The sequence below is a fragment of the Coregonus clupeaformis genome, unplaced genomic scaffold (genome assembly GCF_020615455.1).
Source record: "Coregonus clupeaformis isolate EN_2021a unplaced genomic scaffold, ASM2061545v1 scaf0093, whole genome shotgun sequence".
Taxonomy (NCBI): Eukaryota; Metazoa; Chordata; class Actinopteri; order Salmoniformes; family Salmonidae; genus Coregonus; species Coregonus clupeaformis.
Genome location: NW_025533548.1, coordinates 475,000 through 496,561, shown reverse-complemented (window position 1 = coordinate 496,561; position 21,562 = coordinate 475,000). Strand labels below are relative to the sequence as shown.

At 46.0% G+C, this 21,562-nt stretch overlaps 1 protein-coding gene across 2 annotated transcripts in view; it reads left to right on the top strand.

Moving 5' to 3' along the window:
• Positions 1 to 21,100, top strand: part of LOC121570161 (multidrug resistance-associated protein 1-like) — a 61,345-nt gene extending 40,245 nt beyond the window's left edge. For both annotated transcript variants that reach the window (XM_045213235.1, XM_045213234.1), the window contains 12 exons: positions 420 to 534; positions 1,191 to 1,398; positions 1,743 to 1,929; positions 2,038 to 2,161; positions 2,770 to 2,969; positions 3,253 to 3,379; positions 5,032 to 5,133; positions 11,252 to 11,398; positions 13,854 to 14,012; positions 14,382 to 14,548; positions 15,380 to 15,574; positions 16,044 to 21,100. In XM_045213235.1, the coding sequence (XP_045069170.1) occupies positions 420 to 534; positions 1,191 to 1,398; positions 1,743 to 1,929; positions 2,038 to 2,161; positions 2,770 to 2,969; positions 3,253 to 3,379; positions 5,032 to 5,133; positions 11,252 to 11,398; positions 13,854 to 14,012; positions 14,382 to 14,548; positions 15,380 to 15,574; positions 16,044 to 16,152 (1,840 nt within the window). In that variant the 3' untranslated portion in view covers positions 16,153 to 21,100. The remainder of the gene's footprint in view (positions 1 to 419; positions 535 to 1,190; positions 1,399 to 1,742; positions 1,930 to 2,037; positions 2,162 to 2,769; positions 2,970 to 3,252; positions 3,380 to 5,031; positions 5,134 to 11,251; positions 11,399 to 13,853; positions 14,013 to 14,381; positions 14,549 to 15,379; positions 15,575 to 16,043) is intronic.
• The last annotated feature ends 462 nt before the right edge of the window (positions 21,101 to 21,562 follow it).

Below are 21,562 nucleotides of genomic sequence, written 5' to 3'. Positions count from 1 at the left end.
CCTACCATAGTCTCTAGCTTAGCTCGTCTAACCCTATCTCTGTGTCTCCAGTCAGAACCATACCACTACAACCCTATCTCTCTCTCTGTGTCTCCAGTCAGAACCATACCACTACAACCCTATCTCTCTCTCTGTGTCTCCAGTCAGAACCATACCACTACAAACCTATCTCTCTCTCTGTGTCTCCAGTCAGAACCATACCACTACAACCCTATCTCTCTCTCTGTGTCTCCAGTCAGAACCATACCACTACAACCCTATCTCTCTCTCTGTGTCTCCAGTCAGAACCATACCACTACAACCCTATCTCTCTCTCTGTGTCTCCAGTCAGAACCATACCACTACAACCCTATCTCTCTCTCTGTGTCTCCAGTCAGAACCATACCACTACAACCCTATCTCTCTCTCTGTGTCTCCAGTCAGAACCATACCAGTACATCAGCATTGAGGACAGAAGGAGAGGTCCTGGGGAAGAAGGCCAAGAACGCTGAGGTGGGGAGAATCACTGAGGCTGACAAGGCCAACACCGGACGGGTAAGAGACTGTGTGTGTGTGTGTGTGTGTGTGTGTGTGTGTGTTTGTGTGATCTTAATTGACACCCTATTGCCTCATAGCAACTGTCCATCTCTTACATTGAACCTAGAATGTCTCTCCCTCTCCCCTAATTATCCCCCCCCCTCTCTTTCTCTCTCTCTCTCTCTCTCTCTCTCTCTCTCTTTCTCTCTCTCCCCCTCCCTCTCTCTCTCCCCCTCCCTCTCTCCACCCTCCCTCTCTCTCTCTCCCCCCTCCCTCTCTCTCTCTCTCTCTCTCCCCCTCTCTCTCCCCCTCCCTCTCTCTCTCCCTCTCCCCCTCTCTCTCTCTCCCCACCTCGCTCTCTCTCTCCCTCCCCCCTCCCGCTCTCCCTCTCTCTCTCTCTCTCTCTCTCTCTCTCTCTCTCTCTTCCCCTCCCTCTCTCTCTCTATCTCTCCCCCATACCTCTCTCTCTCTCCCCCCTCCCTCTCTCTCTCTCTCTCCCCCCTCCCTCTCTCTCTCTCGCTCCCCCCTCCCTCTCTCTCCCCCCTCACTCTCTCTCTCTCTCCCCCCCTCCCTCCCTCTCTCTCGACCCCCCTCCCTCCCTCTCGCTCTCTCTCTCCCCCTCCCTCTCTCTCTCCCCCTCTCTCTCTCTCTCCCCCTCTCTCTCTCTCCTCTAGGTGAAGTTGTCAGTATTCTGGGAGTATATGAAGGCTATAGGTGTAGTGTTGTCCTGTATCAGTATCTTCCTGTTCTTCAGTCACCACTTCGCCTCTCTCTTCTCTAACTACTGGCTCAGTCTGTGGACTGACGACCCAGTCATCAACGGAACCCAGCCCAACAGAGAGATGAGACTGGGGGTGTACGGAGCTCTGGGGGTCTCACAGGGTAAGGACGTGCGTGTGTGTTAATCGCTGTCTCTATGGGTGGTATCTTGTTCTGTCTACAAGAGTCTTTATGTACAACTGTCTCTCCATTCCTCTCTCCTTCCCTCTCCCTCCCCTCCTCTCTCACTCCCCTCCTCTCTCACTCCCCTCCTCTCTCCCCCCTCCTCTCTCCCCCCTCCCCCTCTCCTCCTCCTCTCTCCCCCCTCCCCCTCTCCTCCTCCTCTCTCCCCCCTCCCCTCCTCTCTCCCTCCCCTCCTCTCTCCACCCCTCCCCTCCTCTCTCCCCTCCTTCTCCTCCTCCTCTCTCCCCCCCTCCCCTCCCTCCTCTCTCCCCTCTCTCTCTCAGGCATAGCTGTGTTCTGCTACTCCATCTCTGTCTCTATGGGTGGTATATTGGCTTCACGCTACCTCCACCAGTCCATGCTGTACAACGTACTGCGCTCCCCCATGTCCTTCTTCGAGCGCACCCCCAGCGGTAACCTGGTGAACCGCTTCGCTAAGGAGACAGACACCATCGACTCTGTCATCCCAAGGTTTTTACTGAATATCTTTAAATTATTATTATGAAATATGTCAGCTGCTATTGATACCATGTAATGCTGCTTTATAGAACTATATCCTTCTCTCTTCTCTCTCCCCAGTATCATTAAGATGTTCATGGGCTCCATGTTCAACGTAGTAGGATCCTGTGTGGTTATACTGATCGCTACTCCGCTGGTGGCTATTATCATACCTCCCCTGGGAATACTCTACTTCTTTGTCCAGGTTGGTCGCTGAGGGGGGAGGGAGGTAGGGAGAGAGAGAGAGAGAGAGGGAGGGAGAGAGAGGGAGAGATGCATACCACTTTCCCTGTTTTCCTACTCACTGTGCTTTTATATCCCTCCCTCCATTCCCTCCCTCCCTCCATTCCATCCCTCCCTCCATTCCCTCCCTCCCTCCATTCCATCCCTCCCTCCCTCCATTCCATTCCATCCCTCCCTCCATTCCATCCCTCCCTCCATTTCATCCCTCCCTCCCTCCATTCCCTCCCTCCCTCCATTCCATCCCTCCCTCCCTCCATTCCCTCCCTCCCTCCATTCCATCCCTCCTTCCCTCCATTCCATCCCTCCCTCCATTCCATCCCTCCCTCCATTCCCTCCCTCCCTCCATTCCATCCCTCCCTCCCTCCATTCCATCCCTCCCTCCATTCCATCCCTCCCTCCATTCCATCCCTCCCTCCCTCCATTCCCTCCCTCCCTCCATTCCATCCCTCCCTCCCTCCATTCCCTCCCTCCCTCCATTCCATCCCTCCTTCCCTCCATTCCATCCCTCCCTCCATTCCATCCCTCCCTCCATTCCATCCCTCCCTCCATTCCATCCCTCCCTCCCCACAGCGTTTCTACGTGGCGTCGTCTCGTCAGTTGAAGCGTCTGGAGTCAGTCAGTCGTTCCCCGGTCTACACACACTTCAACGAGACGTTGCTAGGGACCAGCGTCATCAGAGCCTTTGGGGAGCAGGAACGCTTCATCAGGGAGAGCGATGGTCGAGTTGACCACAACCAGAAAGCATACTACCCCAGCATCGTAGCCAACCGGTGAGGAGCGTGGCCATCACATGCACACACACACACACCCCTACACATTTATTGGTTAAATCAATAAGTCATTTTGAGATATAATTTTTATTAAATTTTTTTATGTCCGTACTAATGAGACCTGGTCAACATTTATAGCAGGTATTATTAACATTCAACTGTCCACCTTTTCTTTCACATGAAACAGTATGTGTTTATAATCTGTGTTGTTGGTGGCTGGCGGTGTGTCTGGAGTTTGTAGGGAACTGTATCGTAATGTTTCTAATATCTCTCTGTGTTGTAGGTGGCTGGCGGTGCGTCTGGAGTTTGTAGGGAACTGTATCGTAATGTTTGCTGCTCTGTTTGCTGTGATGGCTAGAGAGAGCCTCAGCCCTGGGATCATGGGCCTGTCCATCTCATATGCACTACAGGTCAGTAATGCGTTTATGTGTGTGTGTGTGGACAGGGGGTGACTGTGTGAACGGACACTGGAACCCTAGGACTCTGTTTCATTACAAAAACAGAAGAGTTACCTTCATTCTTTGGTTTAGTTTCACAGCCAGTTACCCTCAAGAACACAGGCAGTGGATGAATAATGATCTTCATGTTAAAGATGAACCTTGTGTTTTTGGGAAACTCACCCCCAGGTTGTTTAACCTTGTCAGTCCCGAGACCTCAGCAAAAATCGGCTTTTCATTGATCTCTTTCATTTATCTGCAGTCCTTATATTTCGCCTCACAATGAGGTGTTTTACCATTTTCTTTTCAGGACAACAAGTAGAACACTAAACAATTTAACATAAACAGTTGCATTCATGAGGTCCGTCAAAGCAAAAACCTGATCAAAATGAATTTATATGAGTGCTGTTAGTACAGAACATGTTTGGTCAGTGGGAAATTAATGTCCAACTAGTCAGTGACCACTGTGTGGAGTTTGTGACAGCAACTATTTGAGCTTATTATAGACACTATGTCCTGGGATTTCAATGATCTTCTATGTAGAAGAACCCCTTACCTTCTAACGACTATTGTGTAGCCTTTCATAGATAGCTTTTAATAGTTTGTAGCTCAAACCATTCTGACTCTACAGACGTTTTTGTAAAAAGACCCGGCCCTTCAGGATCCGCCCTTGTCTCACAAACACCGTTCTAGCTCCGCCCCTGTTAATCACACAGACTAATGATTTGTACCAAAGAATGTAGAAGAAATAGATGAATTCAATGGTACAACCCAGAAGTCTCAAACACACAATGTTTAAAACGGGTTAGACGTCCAAATCACGCCAGCGTCGCAGTGGTACTCATTGGGTTAATGATGTGGTCAAGCCAGTTTCTAATGGTCTCTCTCTAATTTCCTCTGTCTCTCTCTCTCTCTCTCTCTCTCTCTCTCGCTCTCTCTAATTCCCTCTCTCGCTGTCTCTCTCCAATTCCCTCTCTCTGAATCCCTCTGTCTGTCTCTCTCTCGCTCTCTCCTCTCTGCCTCATTCTCTCTCCGCCTCTCTCTCTGCCTCTCTCTCTCTCTCTCTCTCTGCCTCTCTGCCCCTCTCTCTCTCTCTCTCTCTGCCCCTCTCTCTCTCTCTCTCTCTCTGCCCCTCTCTCTGTCTCTCTGCCCCTCTCTCTCTCTCTGCCCCTCTCTCTGTCTCTCTGCCCCTCTCTCTCTCTGCCCCTCTCTCTCTCTCTGCCCCTCTCTCTGTCTCTCTGCCCCTCTCTCTGCCCCTCTCTATGTCTCTCTGCCCCTCTCTCTGTCTCTCTGCCCCTCTCTCTGTCTCTCTGCCCCTCTCTCTGTCTCTCTGCCCCCTCTCTCTCTCTCTCTCTCTCTCTCTCTGCCCCTCTCTGTCTCTCTGTCTCTCTGTCTCTGTCTCTGTCTCTCTCTCTCTCTGTCTCTCTGTCTTTGTCTCTGTGTCTCTGTCTCTGTCTCTGTCTCTCCGTCTCTTTCTCTGTCTCTGTCTCTCTGTCTCTTTCTCTGTCTCTCTCTCTCTCTCTCTCTCTCTCTCTCTCTCTCTTGTCTCTCTCTCTCTCTGTCTTTCTCTCTGTCTCTCTCTCTGTCTTTCTCTCTCTCTCTGTCTCTGTCTCTGTGTCCTGTAGCTGACAGCCTCTCTGACCTGGCTAGTGAGGATGTCTTCAGATCTGGAAACCAACATCGTGGCCGTGGAGAGAGTCAAGGAGTACGAAGACACAGAGAAAGAGGTACGTGACTGTGACTCTGAATATCTATACTATATATATATACGTGACTCTGTATAACTATACTATACTATATATATACGTGACTGTATATAACTATACTATATATATATGTGACTGACTGTATAACTATACTATACTAAATAAGTCGGAAGTTTACATACACTTAGGTTGGAGTCATTAAAACTCGTTTTTCAACGACTCCACAAATTTCTTGTTAACAAACTATAGTTTTGGCAAGTCAGTTAGGACATCTACTTTGTACATGACACAAGTAATTTTTCCAACAATTGTTTACAGACAGATTATTTTACTTATAATTCACTGTATCACAATTCCTGTGGGTCAGAAGTTTACATACACTAAGTTGACTGTGCCTTTAAACAGCTTGGAAAATTCCAGAAAATGATGTCATGGCTTTAGAAGCTTCTGATAGGCTAATTGACATCATTTGAGTCAATTGGCGGTGTACCTGTGGATGTATTTCAAGGCCTACCTTCAAACTAAGTGCCTTTTTGCTTGACAACATGGGAAAATCAAAAGAAATCAGCCAAGTTGTAGTTGTTTTTTTTACACCTCCACAAGTCTGCTTCATCCTTGGGAGCAATTTTCAAATGCCCTGAAGGTACCACGTTCACCTGTACAAACAATAGTACGCAAGTATAAACACCATGGGACAACGCAGTCGTCATACCGCTCAGGAAAGAGACGCGTTCTGTCTCCTAGAGATGAATGTACTTTGGTGCGGAAAGTGCAAATCAATCCCAGAACAACAGCAAAGGACCGTGTGAAGATGCTGGAGGAAACAGGTACAAAAGTATCTATATCCACAGTAAAACGAGTCCTATATCAACATAACCTGAAAGGACGCTCAGCAAGGAAGAAGCCACTGCTCCAAAACCGCCATAAAAAAGCCAGACTACAGTTTGCAACTGCACATGGGGACAAAGATCGTACTTTTAGGAGAAATGTCCTCTGGTCTGATGAAACAAAAATAGAACTGTTTGGCCATAAAGACCATTGTTATGTTTGGAGGAAAAAGGGGGTAGCTTGCAAGCCGAAGAACACCATCCCAACCGTGAAGCACGGGGGTGGCAGCATCATGCTGTGGGGGTGCTTTGCTGCAGGAGGGACTGGTGCACTTCACAAAATAGATGGCATCATGAGGAAGGAAAATGATGTGGATATATTGAAGAAACATCTCAAGACATTAGTCAGGAAGTTAAAGCTTGGTCGCAAATGGGTCTTCCAAATAGATAATGACCCCAACCATACTTTCAAAGTTGTGGCAAAATGGCTTAAGGACAACAAAGTCAAGGTATTGGAGTGGCCATCACAAAGCCCTGACCTCAATCCTATAGAAAATTTGTGGGCAGAACTGAAAAAGCGTGTGCGAGCAAGGAGGCCTACAAACCTGACTCTGTCAGGAGGAATGGGCCAAAATTCACCCAACTTATTGTGGGAAGCTTGTGGAAGGCTACCCGAAATGTTTGACCCAAGTTAAACAATTTTAAAGGCAATGCTACCAAATACTAATTGAGTGTATGTAAACTTCTGACCCACTGGGAATGTGATGAAAGAAATGAAAGCTGAAATAAATCATTCTCTCTACTATTATGCTGACATTTCACATTCTTAAAATAAAGTGGTGATTCTAACTGACCTAAGACAGGGAATTTTTACTAGGATTAAATGTCAGGAATACATTGTTTACTGAGTTTAAATGTATTTGGCTAAGGTGTATGTAAACTTCTGACTTCAACTGTATATACGTGACTGTGACTGTATATAACTATACTATACTATATACAGTGGGGGAAGAGTGAAGGAAAGGCAGCCAACAAGTGAGCATACAGTGGGGAAAAAAGTATTTAGTCAGCCACCAATTGTGCAAGTTCTCCCACTTAAAAAGATGAGAGAGGCCTGTAATTTTCATCATAGGTACACGTCAGCTATGACAGACAAAATGAGATTTTTTTTTCCAGAAAATCACATTGTAGGATTCTTTATGAATTTATTTGCAAATTATGGTGGAAAATAAGTATTTGGTCAATAACAAAAGTTTCTCAATACTTTGTTATATACCCTTTGTTGGCAATGACACAGGTCAAACGTTTTCTGTAAGTCTTCACAAGGTTTTCACACACTGTTGCTGGTATTTTGGCCCATTCCTCCATGCAGATCTCCTCTAGAGCAGTGATGTTTTGGGTCTGTCGCTGGGCAACACGGACTTTCAACTCCCTCCAAAGTTTTCTATGGGGTTGAGATCTGGAGACTGGCTAGGCCACTCCAGGACCTTGAAATGCTTCTTACGAAGCCACTCCTTCGTTGGCCGGGCGGTGTGTTTGGGATCATTGTCATGCTGAAAGACCCAGCCACGTTTAATCTTCAATGCCCTTGCTGATGGAAGGAGGTTTTCACTCAAAATCTCACGATACATGGCCCCATTCATTCTTTCCTTTACACGGATCAGTCGTCCTGGTCCCTTTGCAGAAAAACAGCCCCAAAGCATGATGTTTCTACCCCCATGCTTCACAGTAGGTATGGTGTTCTTTGGATGCAACTCAGCATTCTTTGTCCTCCAAACACGACGAGTTGAGTTTTTACCAAAAAGTTCTATTTTGGTTTCATCTGACCATATGACATTCTCCCAATCCTCTTCTGGATCATCCAAATGCACTCTAGCAAACTTCAGACGGGCCTGGACATGTACTGGCTTAAGCAGGGGGACACGTCTGGCACTGCAGGATTTGAGTCCCTGGCGGCGTAGTGTGTTACTTATGGTAGGCTTTGTTACTTTGGTCCCAGCTCTCTGCAGGTCATTCACTAGGTCCCCCCGTGTGGTTCTGGGATTTTTGCTCACCGTTCTTGTGATCATTTTGACCCCACGGGGTGAGATCTTGCGTGGAGCCCCAGATCGAGGGAGATTATCAGTGGTCTTGTATGTCTTCCATTTCCTAATAATTGCTCCCACAGTTGATTTCTTCAAACCAAGCTACTTACCTATTGCAGATTCAGTCTTCCCAGCCTGGTGCAGGTCTACAATTTTGTTTCTGGTGTCCTTTGACAGCTCTTTGGTCTTGGCCATAGTGGAGTTTGGAGTGTGACTGTTTGAGGTTGTGGACAGGTGTCTTTTATACTGATAACAAGTTCAAACAGGTGCCATTAATACAGGTAACGAGTGGAGGACAGAGGAGCCTCTTAAAGAAGAAGTTACAGGTCTGTGAGAGCCAGAAATCTTGCTTGTTTGTAGGTGACCAAATACTTATTTTCCACCATAATTTTTGCAAATAAATTCATAAAAAATCCTACAATGTTATTTTCTGGATTTTTTTTCTCAATTTGACTGTCATAGTTGACGTGTACCTATGATGAAAATTACACGCCTCTCATCTTTTTAAGTGGGAGAACTTGCACAATTGGTGGCTAACTAAATACTTTTTTTCCCCACTGTATATATACGTGACTGTGACTGTATAGAACTATACTATATATATACATGACTGTGTATAACTATACTATATATATATATACGTGACTGTGTATAACTATACTATATATATATATACATACGTGACTGTGACTGTATAAAACTATACTATACTATATATATATATATATATACACGTGACTGTGTATAACTATGCTATATATATACGTGACTGTGTATAACTATACTATATACAGTGAGGGAAAAAAGTATTTGATCCCCTGGTGATTTTGTACGTTTGCCCACTGACAAAGACATGATCAGTCTATCATTTTAATGGTAGGTTTATTTGAACAGTGAGAGACAGAATAACAACAACAAAAAATCCAGAAAAACGCATGTCAAAAATGTTATAAATTGATTTGGGAAATAAGTATTTGACCCCTCTGCAAAACATGACTTAGTACTTGGTGGCAAAACCCTTGTTGGCAATCACAGAGGTCAGACGTTTCTTGTAGTTGGCCACCAGGTTTGCACACATCTCAGGAGTGATTTTGTCCCACTCCTCTTTGCAGATCTTCTCCAAGTCATTAAGGTTTCGAGCCTGACGTTTGGCAACTCGAACCTTCAGCTCCCTCCACAGATTTTCTATGGGATTAAGGTCTGGAGACTGGCTAGGCCACTCCAGGACCTTAATGTGCTTCTTCTTGAGCAACTCCTTTGTTGCCTTGGCCGTGTGTTTTGGGTCATTGTCATGCTGGAATACTTATCCACGGCCCATTTTCAATGCCCTGGTTGAGGGAAGGAGGTTCTCACCCAAGATTTGACGGTACATGGCCCCGTCAATCCCCCCTTTGATGCGGTGAAGTTGTCCTGTCCCCTTAGCAGAAAAACAACTCCAAAGCATAATGTTTCCACCTCCATGTTTGACAGTGGGGATGGTGTTCTTGGGGTCATAGGCAGCATTCCTCCTCCTCCAAACACGGCGAGTTGAGTTGATGCCAAAGAGCTCGATTCATCTGACCACAACACTTTTACCCAGTTCTCCTCTGAATCATTCAGATGTTCATTGGCAAACTTCAGACGGGCCTGTATATGTGTTTCTTGAGCAGGGGGACCTTGCGGGCGCTGCAGGATTTCAGTCCTTCACGGCGTAGTGTGTTACCAATTGTTTTCTTGGTGACTATGGTCCCAGCTGCCTTGAGATCATTGACAAGATCCTCCCGTGTAGTTCTGAGCTGATTTCTCATTGCAACTCCACGAGGTCTCCCCCTGGCCGAGGGAGATTGACAGTTATTTTGTGTTTCTTCCATTTTGCAAATAATCGCACCAACTGTTGTCACCTTCTCACCAAGCTGCTTGGCGATGGTCTTGTAGCCCATTCCAGCCTTGTGTAGGTCTACAATCTTGTCCCTGACATCCTTGGAGAGCTCTTTGGTCTTGGCCATGGTGGAGAGTTTGGAATCTGATTGATTGATTGCTTCTGTGGACAGGTGTCTTTTATACAGATAACAAGCTGAGATTAGGAGCACTCCCTTTAAGAGTGTGCTCCTAATCTCAGCTCGTTACCTGTATAAAATACACCTGGGAGCCAGAAATCTTTCTGATTGAGAGGAGGTCAAATACTTATTTCCCTCATTAAAATACAAATCAATTTATAACATTTTTGACATGCGTTTTTCTGGATTTTTTTGTTGTTATTCTGTCTCTCACTGTTCAAATAAACCTACCATTAAAAGTATAGGGGCGGCAGGTAGCTTAGTGGTTAAGAGCGTTGTGCCAGTAACCGAAAGGTCGCTGGTTCTAATCCCCGAGCCAACTAGGTGAAAAATCTGTCGATGTGCCCTTGAGCAAGGCACTTAACCCTAATTGCTCCTGTAAGTCGCTCTGGATAAGAGCGTCTGCTAAATAATGTAAAATGTAAAATGTATAGACTGATCATTTCTTTGTCAGTGGGCAAACGTACAAAATCAGCAGGGGATCAAATACTTTTTTCCCTCACTGTATAGACGTGACTGTGACTGTATATAACTATACTATACTATATATATATACGTGACTGTGTTTGTGTGACTATGGCTGTGTGACTGCTTGATTTTGCTGCGGCGATGATATGAGATTAATTTGACTGATTTGACTGTTTTATGCAGAAATAATACAGTGATTGGTCAAATTTGCAAGCCCTCGCATAATATGCAGGGAATTGTTGATATTGCAAAAAAAGTTGCGATCCCGGAATCCTGGAGGGGCTGATAATACTCTGTGTGTACATGGGAACTCTGTTTGTGTATAACTCTTGGTGTGTGTGTGTATAACTCTTGGTGTGTGTGTGTGTATAACTCTTGGTGTGTGTGTGTAGAACTCTTGGTGTGTGTGTAGAACTCTTGGTGTGTATAACTCTTGGTGTGTGTGTATAACTCTTGGTGTGTGTGTATAACTCTTGGTGTGTGTGTATAACTCTTGGTGTGTGTGTATAACTATTGGTGTGTATGTGTGTATAACTCTTGGTGTGTGTGTATAACTCTTGGTGTGTATGTGTGTATAACTATTGGTGTGTGTGTGTATAACTCTTGGTGTGTGTGTATAACTCTTGGTGTGTGTGTGCGTAACTTTTGGTGTGTGTGTATAACTCTTGGTGTGTGTGTGTGTATAACTCTTGGTGTGTGTGTAACTCTATTTGTCCCCTCCCAGGCGGACTGGAGACATGACCCATCATCTCTGCCTCCAGGCTGGCCCACAGCAGGCAACATAGACATCAGAGGGTTTGGTCTGAGATACAGAGAGGACCAGGAACTGGCCGTACGCAACATCACCGTAGCCATCCACGGAGGAGAGAAGGTATGTGATGGTGGGGGCTGTGTAACAGGAGTGATCAGGCTGTGTAACAGGAATGATTAGGCTGTGTAACAGGAATGATTAGGCTGTGTAACAGGAGTGATTAGGCTGTGTAACAGGAGGGATTAGGCTGTGTAACAGGAGGGATCAGGCTGTGTAACAGGAGTGATCAGGCTGTATAACAGGAGTGATCAGGCTGTGTAACAGGAGGGATCAGGCTGAGTAACAGGAGGGATCAGGCTGAGTAACAGAAGGGATCAGGCTGTGTAACAGGAGGGATCAGGCTGTGTAACAGGAGGGATCAGGCTGAGTAACAGGAGTGATCAGGCTGTGTAACAGGAGGGATCAGGCTGTGTAACAGGAGGGATCAGGCTGTGTAACAGGAATGATTAGGCTGTGTAACAGGAGTGAACATGTGAATAAATATGATTCATACTGTTGCAAAATCCGAAACCAAGAGAGTTAGCTTGTTAGCCTTAAGCCGATGTCACATGAAGCAATCTGGACGCCATTTATGTTGCTTGAAACAAAGTTGCATCTGGGTTGCTCAGTGTGTCACCCCCATAAAAATTGCTTGCAATTTAGTTGCATTGCATCGCAAGAGATAGATATCAATCCTATTTCACACAACTAACTATATGCAATGTCCAATCAGTGAGCAGACAACAGTTTAAATAACTCGACATATCGTTCTGTACGGAAGTCTGACCTAGTTGTCATGTTTACACAGCTGTCAGTGCAGCTGCAAACCACGACAAAACAGACATGCGAAATGGGAAATGTAAAAACTATTCTAGACTTCCTACCTAGTCGTGGTTTATGTACATGGTCTGGCAGTCAATAAATGTCATTTTAAAAGTGAACCCAGACCTTTCTCTGTCCAGTTTCAACTGCAATTGTCCAACATGACTGCACTAGCTAGCTAGCTAACGTTCGCTAGCTTAGCTCGTCGCTAGCTTGGTAAAACATGGTTGGCAAATATGTAATATTTTGTCTAGCTAGCTAATTTGTACAGCCAGCATTTAGTCTACATCGATGCTGTTACAATTACCAAACGTTTGGATAAACCAATAATTTATGAAACCGTGATGTATGACATGATTGAATGTTGCATGCAATTTCAATTGCGTTTTAATTGCTTCGTGTATCAGCAAAGTTGCTTGAGATGATGTCACTTGCAATTTGCAACAGAAATTGCGTCCAAATAGCTTTGTGTGACACAGGCTTTAACCGTAAGGGGGAAAACGGTTGCATACCAGCCACGTAGGGGTTCATGGATGGATGCCATCATTGTGAGGAAAATATCATTTTTATTTTACATTTTAGTCATTTAGCAGACGCTCTTATCCAGAGCGACTTACAGTTAGTGAGTGCATACATTTTTCATACTGAGCATGGATGCTTTGCTGTGGCTGTTCTTCTTCATCGGTGGCACTATCGTAGCTATCCAGTATGCAACTCTGCATGCCCAGCTAGTGTTAGCATGGTGGCTAAGTGTGACATGTTTTCTTTTGAGAAATGCTAACTGTCCACTGGCTTAGTAATGACAGTCGTTCACTATTGTGTTCCAGGTGGGTATAGCAGGTTGTACAGGAGCAGGGTAGTGACTGTGTTGATGATGTTGTTGTTCCTGGTGGGTATAGTAGGTCGTACAGGAGCATGGTAGTGACTGTTGTTGTTGATGTTGTTGTTGTTGTTGTTCCTGGTGGGTATAGTAGGTCGTACAGGAGCAGGGTAGTGCCTGTTGTTGTTGATGTTGTTGTTCCTGGTGGGTATAGTAGGTCGTACAGGAGCAGGGTAGTGACTGTTGTTGTTGTTGTTGTTGTTGTTGGGTATAGTAGGTCGTACAGGAGCAGCGTAGTGACTGTTGTTGTTGTTGTTGTTCCTGGTGGGTATAGTAGGTCATACAGGAGCAGGGTAGTGACTGTTGTTGTTGATGTTGTTGTTGTTGTTGTTGTTGTTCCTGGTGGGTATAGTAGGTCATACAGGAGCAGGGTAGTGACTGTTGTTGAAGATGTTGTTGATGATGTTGTTGTTGTTGTTGTTCCTGGTGGGTATAGTAGGTCGTACAGGAGCAGGGTAGTGCCTGTTGTTGAAGATGTTGTTGTTGTTGTTCCTGGTGGGTATAGTAGGTTGTACAGGAGCAGGGTAGTGCCTGTTGTTGAAGATGTTGTTGTTGTTGTTCCTGGTGGGTATAGTAGGTTGTACAGGAGCAGGGTAGTGCCTGTTGTTGTTGATGTTGTTGTTGTTCCTGGTGGGTATAGTAGGTGGTACAGGAGCAGGGTAGTGACTGTTGTTGTTGTTGTTGTTCCTGGTGGGTATAGTAGGTCGTACAGGAGCAGCGTAGTGACTGTTGTTGTTGATGTTGTTGTTGTTGTTCCTGGTGGGTATAGTAGGTCATACAGGAGCAGGGTAGTGACTGTTGTTGTTGATGTTGTTGTTGTTGTTGTTGTTCCAGGTGGGTATAGTAGGTCGTACAGGAGCAGGGAAGTCGTCTCTGACTCTAGGATTGTTCCGCATCATCGAGGCGTGTGAGGGAGAGATTCATATAGACGGAGTTAACATCGCTACGCTGGGCCTACATGAGCTACGCTCCAGGATCACCATCATACCTCAGGTACACACCCACCTGCCCATGCATACACACAGACTCAAACTAACCCACACTCTTTTGCACAAATGCCATATTTAAAACATCTTTATTTTCCCCCCTCTTTCCATCTCTCCCCCTCTTCCCCACACCCACTCTTCCACTCGCCCCCACATCCTCTCTGTCCCTCACCCATCTCCCTCCCCCTTTCTCTCTCTCTCCTCTCTCCCCCCTCCTCTCTCCCCCCTCCTCTCTCCCTCTCTCCCCCCTCCTCTCTCCCTCTCTCCCCCCTCCTCTCTCCCTCTCTCCCCCCTCCTCTCTCTCTCTCTCTCGCTCTCTCTCTCCCTCTCCCTCTCTCCCCCCTCCTCTCTCTCTCTCTCCCCCTCCCCCCTCCAGGACCCAGTGTTGTTCTCCGGCTCTCTGAGGATGAATCTGGACCCCTTCGATGGCTACTCTGATGAGGAGGTGTGGAGAGCCCTGGAGCTCTCCCATCTCAAGAGCTTTGTGTCGGGCCTGCCGGACAAACTCAACCACGAGTGTTCTGAGGGAGGAGAGAACCTCAGGTACACAAGGCTACATAGTACTACACACACCATGCATAGTACTACATACACCATCCATAGTACTACATGCACCATCCATAGTACTACATACACCATCCATAGTACTACATACACCATACATAGTACTACATACACCATACATAGTACTACATACACCATCCATAGTACTGCATACACCATCCATAGTACTACATACACCATCCATAGTACTACATACACCATCCATAGTACTACATACACCATCCATAGTACTACATACACCATCCATAGTACTACATACACCATCCATAGTACTGCATACACCATCCATAGTACTGCATACACCATCCATAGTACTACATACACCATCCATAGTACTACATACACCATCCATAGGCCTACATACACCATCCATAGGCCTACATACACCATTCATAGACCTACATAGCATTACATACACAGGTTCTGGTTCTCTCTCTCTATCTCGTCCTTCTTACCACTTCCTTCTCTCCTCTCTCTCTCTCTCTCCAGTCTGGGTCAGCGTCTTCTGTCTCTCTTCTTCTCTTTTCTTACCTCGCCTCTCTCATCTCTCTCTCTCCTCTCTTCTCTTTTCTTACCTCGCCTCTCTTATTAGCATCTTCTCTCTCTCCTCTCTTATTAACATATTCTCTCTCTCCCTCTCTCCTCTCTCATCCTTCTCTTCTCTCTCTCTCTCTCCTCTCTTATTAACATCTTCTCTCTCTCTCTCTCTCTCTTATTAACATCTCTCTCTCCCTCTCTCCTCTCTCATCCTTCTCTTCTCTGTCTCTCTCTCCTGTCTTATTAACATCTTCTCTCTCTCCCTCTCTCCAGTCTGGGTCAGCGCCAGCTGGTGTGTCTGGCCCGAGCCCTCCTGAGGAAGACTAAGATCCTGGTTCTGGATGAGGCCACAGCTGCTGTGGACCTGGAGACAGACAACCTGATCCAGTCCACCATCAGAACTCAGTTTGATGACTGCACTGTCCTGACCATCGCACACAGACTCAATACTATCATGGACTACACCAGGTAATATACAGTTCTATATGAAAACACACACACATTCTCTCCATCTCTCTCTCTCTCTCATCTCTCTCTCTCTCTCTCGCATCCTCTCTCTCTCATCCCTCTCTCTCATCCCTCTCTCTCTCATATCTCTCTCTCTCGCTCTCTTATCTCTCTCATCTCATCTCTCTCTCATCTCATCTCTCTCTCATCTCATCTCATCTCTCTCATCTCATCTCTCTCATCTCATCTCTCTCGCTCTCATCTCTCTCGCTCTCTCTCGCTCTCTCTCGCTCTCTCATCTCTCTCATCTCTCTCTCATCTCATCTCTCTCGCTCTCATCTCTCTCGCTCTCTCTCGCTCTCTCTCCTCTCTCATATCTCTCTCTCTCTCATATCTCTCTCCTCTCTCTCTCTCTCTCCCTCCATCTCTCTCCTCTCTCTCTCTCCCTCCATCTCTCTCTCTCTCCTCTCTCTCTCTCTCCTCTCTTCAGAGTGCTGGTTCTGGATAAAGGGGAGATGGCAGAGTTTGACTCTCCCTCCACTCTCATCACCAAGAGAGGAATCTTCTACAAGATGGCTAAAGACTCTGGACTGGTCTGAGGGGCGGATGGGAGTGGACAGGAATTTAAAGACTACATCCCTCCTTACAGAGCACTCCTCCTCCGATCCCCTCGTGAGAGAGTTCAAGGATTTCAATGTTTCTGACTGTTAAGTGTGTGCAAATTATGGGAGCACTCTACCTCCACTTCTTCCCTACTCCCTCCACCCCTCCCTCTACTACAGAATGTGTAAAGGATTCACTCCACCTCTCTACCTCCTCTCCATTCCCCCACCCATCCTTCCACCCCTCCCTCTACTTCTCCCTCCACCCCTCCCTCTACTACAGAATGTGTAAAGGATTCACTCCACCTCTCTACCTCCTCTCCATTCCCCCACCCATCCTTCCACCCCTCCCTCTTCTTCTCCCTCCACCCCTCCCCCTACTACAGGATGTGTAAAGGATTCACTCCACCTCTCTACCTCCTCTCCATCCCCCCACCCATCCTTCCACCCCTCCCTCCCCCTACTACAGGATGTGTAAAGGATTCACTCCACTGAACCTGATGCTGCTGCTTCTAAAGGACAAATCCCTTCCAACAACTGTTACTGTTTCTCCTCCCTCCATTCCTCCCCCATCCCTCCCTCAACTAAAGACTTCTCCAAGACAAATCCCTTCCAACAACTGTTACTGTTTCTCCTCCCTCCATTCCTCCCCCCATCCCTCCCTCAACTAAAGACTTCTCCAAGACAAATCCCTTCCAACAACTGTTACTGTTTCTTCAACTCTCCTTAAACGGGCGTCTGGATGTTTTCAAGATTCCCTTCATCTTGCAGAATTTGTCCGCTCCGGTTTGCCGTTGTGGGAAGTCAGATGTTCGGTCAGAAGGCCATCTGATCTGCTCTGTCAAACAGACTCAGAATACCACCTACATAAAACAAAACAAAAACATCTAAATGGGCGTTTTCTGCTTTTGAAGATGTACTCTGTTAAGAGACTATAAAAGCGTCCATCTTGTTTCGTGTCTCTGCCCCAGTTTGCCTTTATTGCCATCAGAGGGTTGGAAAGACGTTCCCTCCGAAGGAACCAGAATATTCTGAAAGTTCAATCCAATGGAACTGGAATGTTCTGAATTGTTCCCTCCAACGGAACTGGAATGTTCTCATCTGTTCTTTCCAACGGAACCGGCATGCTCTGATCTGTTCCCTTCAACAGAAACGGGTGGACTATGTTGAATATTTATTTGACAGACAGTGCAATGTTATCCCCACAGGAAGTGAGTGAATGGATATCTGTCCAATCACAGACGCCGGCTGGAGTAACCTGTCCAATCCGAGTCAGATCCCGCCCCCCTTTACGTTGAGTAGTGGTAAAAGAGAGCGAGGTCACGCCCCCTTGACCTCTGCCTGGGTGGCCTTTGACCCTTGATCTCTCAGACGCTGCTTTCCATAGTGCCATACCTCAAACGCCATCCTACACCCCATGTAGTGCCCTTCTCTTGACCCCCCAGCCCTGTGTGGCAGCCTGCTCAAAAGTAGTGCACTAGATAGGGAATAGGGTGTTGTCATTTGAGAGGCGGCCATAGATGAAGACTTGTCCTTAGTGCTGGGTTTGTTACTAGGCCACCTGAGAGCCTTGGAGCCAAATGCACGGTCCCAAACCAAGCCCTAGCCCTTACACATAGACACTTCTCATAGAAACTAGCCTGTTTAGACCCCTGAGAGAGTGCTAGGGGAAGCTTCTATGGTACGTCCCAAATGGCACCCTATTCCCTATATAGTGCACTACTTTTGACCAGGGCCCTGATCAAAAGTAGTGCACTATTATTAGTGCATTTCTACTGAGGATTTACCCCGGTGCTTGACCTAAAAGCCTCCGACTTTTGTTTCCTCCTCCACAGGGAATAGGGTGCCATTTGAGACTAAACTTATATTGCTTAAACCCATCCAAACCTTGTAAGGTCTAGGGGAGAAGTGTCTAGGGGTAGGAGCTAGGGGCTGGTTTGGGACTGAGCCAAAGTATATTTATTTTAGTGTACTTATGACTTTCTCTCAGGTGTGTGGTGCTCTTAGAGATGACTAGGTAAGGCAAGGGCCCGTTCCAATATCTACTGAACACACCCTTTTCTCCTTTATAACCTTCCTTCCTTTCCTCCACGTACAAATCAGTTGGGGCAAAACTCTACTGACATCTTATTCCCTATATAGTGTGCTCTGGTTAATAGTAGTACACTATATATAGGGGAATGAATAGGGTGTCATTTGAGATGCTGTATAGTGAGTGATAACGTCAGGGTAGGAATCAATGAGGGAAGGAAGGAGACGTATTTAAAGTGTTGGAACTGGGCCCAAGCCTTCTAGCCCTCTGCAGAGCCACAGTCATGTTGTCTGTAACCTAAAACTAGCCTGACTAACCTAGGGAGAGATGTGTTGTCTGTAACCTATAACTAGCCTGACTAGCCTAGGGAGAGACATGTTGTCTGTAACCTATAACTAGCCTGACTAGCCTAGGGAGAGACGTGTTGTCTGTAACCTTTAACTAGCCTGACTAGCCTTTGGAGAGACATGTTGTCTGTAACCTATAACTAGCCTGACTAGCCTAGGGAGAGACATGTTGTCTGTAACCTATAACTAGCCTGACTAGCCTAGGGAGAGACGTGTTGTCTGTAACCTTTAACTAGCCTGACTAGCCTTTGGAGAGACGTGTTGTCTGTAACCTATAACTAGCCTGACTAGCCTTTGGAGAGACATGTTGTCTGTAACCTATAACTAGCCTGACTAGCCTAGGGAGAGACGTGTTGTCTGTAACCTATAACTAGCCTGACTAGCCTAGGGAGAGACCTGGCTGGCTTTAAACCTGTTTATTTAAATGAATGTAAAACATTACTTCATAGTTGCCACATTATTATATCATTCTGGTTGCATCCCAAATGGCACCCTATTCCCTACATAGTGCACTACTTTTGGCCAGGGCCCATAGGACTCTGGTCAAATGTAGTGCACTATAGGGAATAGGGTACCATTTGGGCCAAACATAGGATCATTTGACTGTAGCCTGCTACGTTCAGCAGAGACCACTTTCTCCTTATTGGCATTTTATCTGTTGGTTAGTAGGTGTTATTATATGATTTAACCTCTGGAGCCCAAAAGGTGTTAGTCAGACTGATCAGCAAGTCTCAATACGGTGTTGGGTTAGTCAGGCTGATCAGCAAGTCTCAATACGGTGTTGGGTTAGTCAGACTGATCAGCAAGTCTCAATAAGGTGTTGGGTTAGTCAGACTGATCAGCAAGTCTCAATACGGTGTTGGGTTAGTCAGGCTGATCAGCAAGTCTCAATACGGTGTTGGGTTAGTCAGACTGATCAGCAAGTCTCAATACGGTGTTGGGTTAGTCAGGCTGATCAGCAAGTCTCAATACGGTGTTGGGTTAGTCAGACTGATCAGCAAGTCTCAATACGGTGTTGGGTTAGTCAGGCTGATCAGCAAGTCTCAATAAGGTGTTGGGTTAGTCAGACTGATCAGCAAGTCTCAATACGGTGTTGGGTTAGTCAGACTGATCAGCAAGTCTCAATAAGGGGTTGGGTTAGTCAGACTGATCAGCAAGTCTCAATAAGGGGTTGGGTTAGTCAAACTAATCAGCAAGTCTCAATTAGGGGTTGGGTTAGTCAGACTGATCAGCAAGTCTCAATAAGGGGTTGGGTTAGTCAAACTGATCAGCAAGTCTCAATTAGGGGTTGGGTTAGTCAGACTGATCAGCAAGTCTCAATAAGGGGTTGGGTTAGTCAAACTGATCAGCAAGTCTCAATTAGGGGTTGGGTTAGTCAGACTGATCAGCAAGTCTCAATACGGGGTTGGGTTAGTCAGACTGATCAGAAAGTCTCAATACGGTGTTGGGTTAGTCAGACTGATCAGCAAGTCTCAATAAGGGGCTGGGTTAGTCAGACTGAACAGCAAGTCTCAATAAGGGGTTGGGTTAGTCAGACTGATCAGCAAGTCTCAATAAGGGGTTGGGTTAGTCAGACTGATCAGCAAGTCTCAATAAGGGGTTGGGTTAGTCAGACTGATCAGCAAGTCTCAATAAGGGGTTGGGTTAGTCAGACTGATCAGCAAGTCTCAAGCCTCAAACACCTTAGTAATATATTCTGTCTATGGGACTCATGTAACAGATTTCCACTAGGGTAGCGTCCCAAATAGGCACCCTATTCCCTATATAGTGCACTACTTTTGACCAGGGTCCATATGGAGGGAATAGCGTACCATTTGGGATGCAGCTCATCACTTGGATATCCAGTGACTACAGCAGGTGTGTGTGTTCTCTGAAAACCAAGCCAGTAGCAGCCTACTAGGCCTAGGCTTTGATGTCGCTTACCTTGTGGCGTTACTTTTTATTTTATTTTAGCCTTGGTAGGGCTTATTTTATGTAAATCAAAGAGACGTGCTTTTGTTGGTCTGTTGAGTATAAGGTGGTGTCCCAAATAGCATCCTGTACCCTAGCTAGTGCACTACTATGTGCCCTATTCTCTGTGTAGTGCACTACAAATGGAATAAAGGTGCCATTTGGGACAGAACCAATCGCAGAACATCTGCTGTTAAACCATTGACAGAGTAGATAACTGTGCTGTTACATATTTATATCATTTGTAAGTATGACACGGTGCATAACTGTGCTGTTACATATTTATATCATTTGTATGTATGACACGGTGCATAACTGTGCTGTTACATATTTATATCATTTGTAAGTATGACATGATGCATAACTGTGCTGTTACATATTTATATCATTTGTAAGTATGACATGGTGCATAACTGTGCTCTTACATATTTATATCATTTGTAAGTATGACATGGTGCATAACTGTGCTCTTACATATTTATATCATTTGTAAGTATGCATGTTATAATTATTTGATATTTGTATACATGCACTAGTTTTTAAGTGTGCGTTACTTTTTCGTAACATGAATCAAACTGATGTGTAAAAGAGAGAAAAAATAAAGTACTTTTTTTTTGTTAATCTGCCTCTGTCTGGTCTGTCTGTCTGTCTGTGGCCAGGATTCAATCCAAGGTGCGTTACAGGGCGACACACTAAACAGCCGACAGTGCTCCTTTTAAAGGCAACGTCCCCAACGTTCGCGGAGATTGCTTTCATGGAAAAGTTGTATTGTCAGCTGTCCAGTGCACTGCTCTATAACACGGATTGAATCCCGGCCAGTGTCTCTGAAGGAGAGAAAGGATAGGAGAGAAGGAACATGTGTGTGTAATGAAACACAGCCCAGGGTGTCACGCTTACCCATGCTGCCCCTCTCCAGCGCTCCACGTTGCCGGTCTACTACAGTCTGATGGCCTTGAGATAGAAGCTGTTTTTCATTCTCTCGGTCCCAGCTTTGATGCACCTGTACTGACCTCGCCTTCTGGATGATAGCGGGGTGAACAGGCAGTGGCTCGGGTGGTTGATGTCCTTGATGATCTTT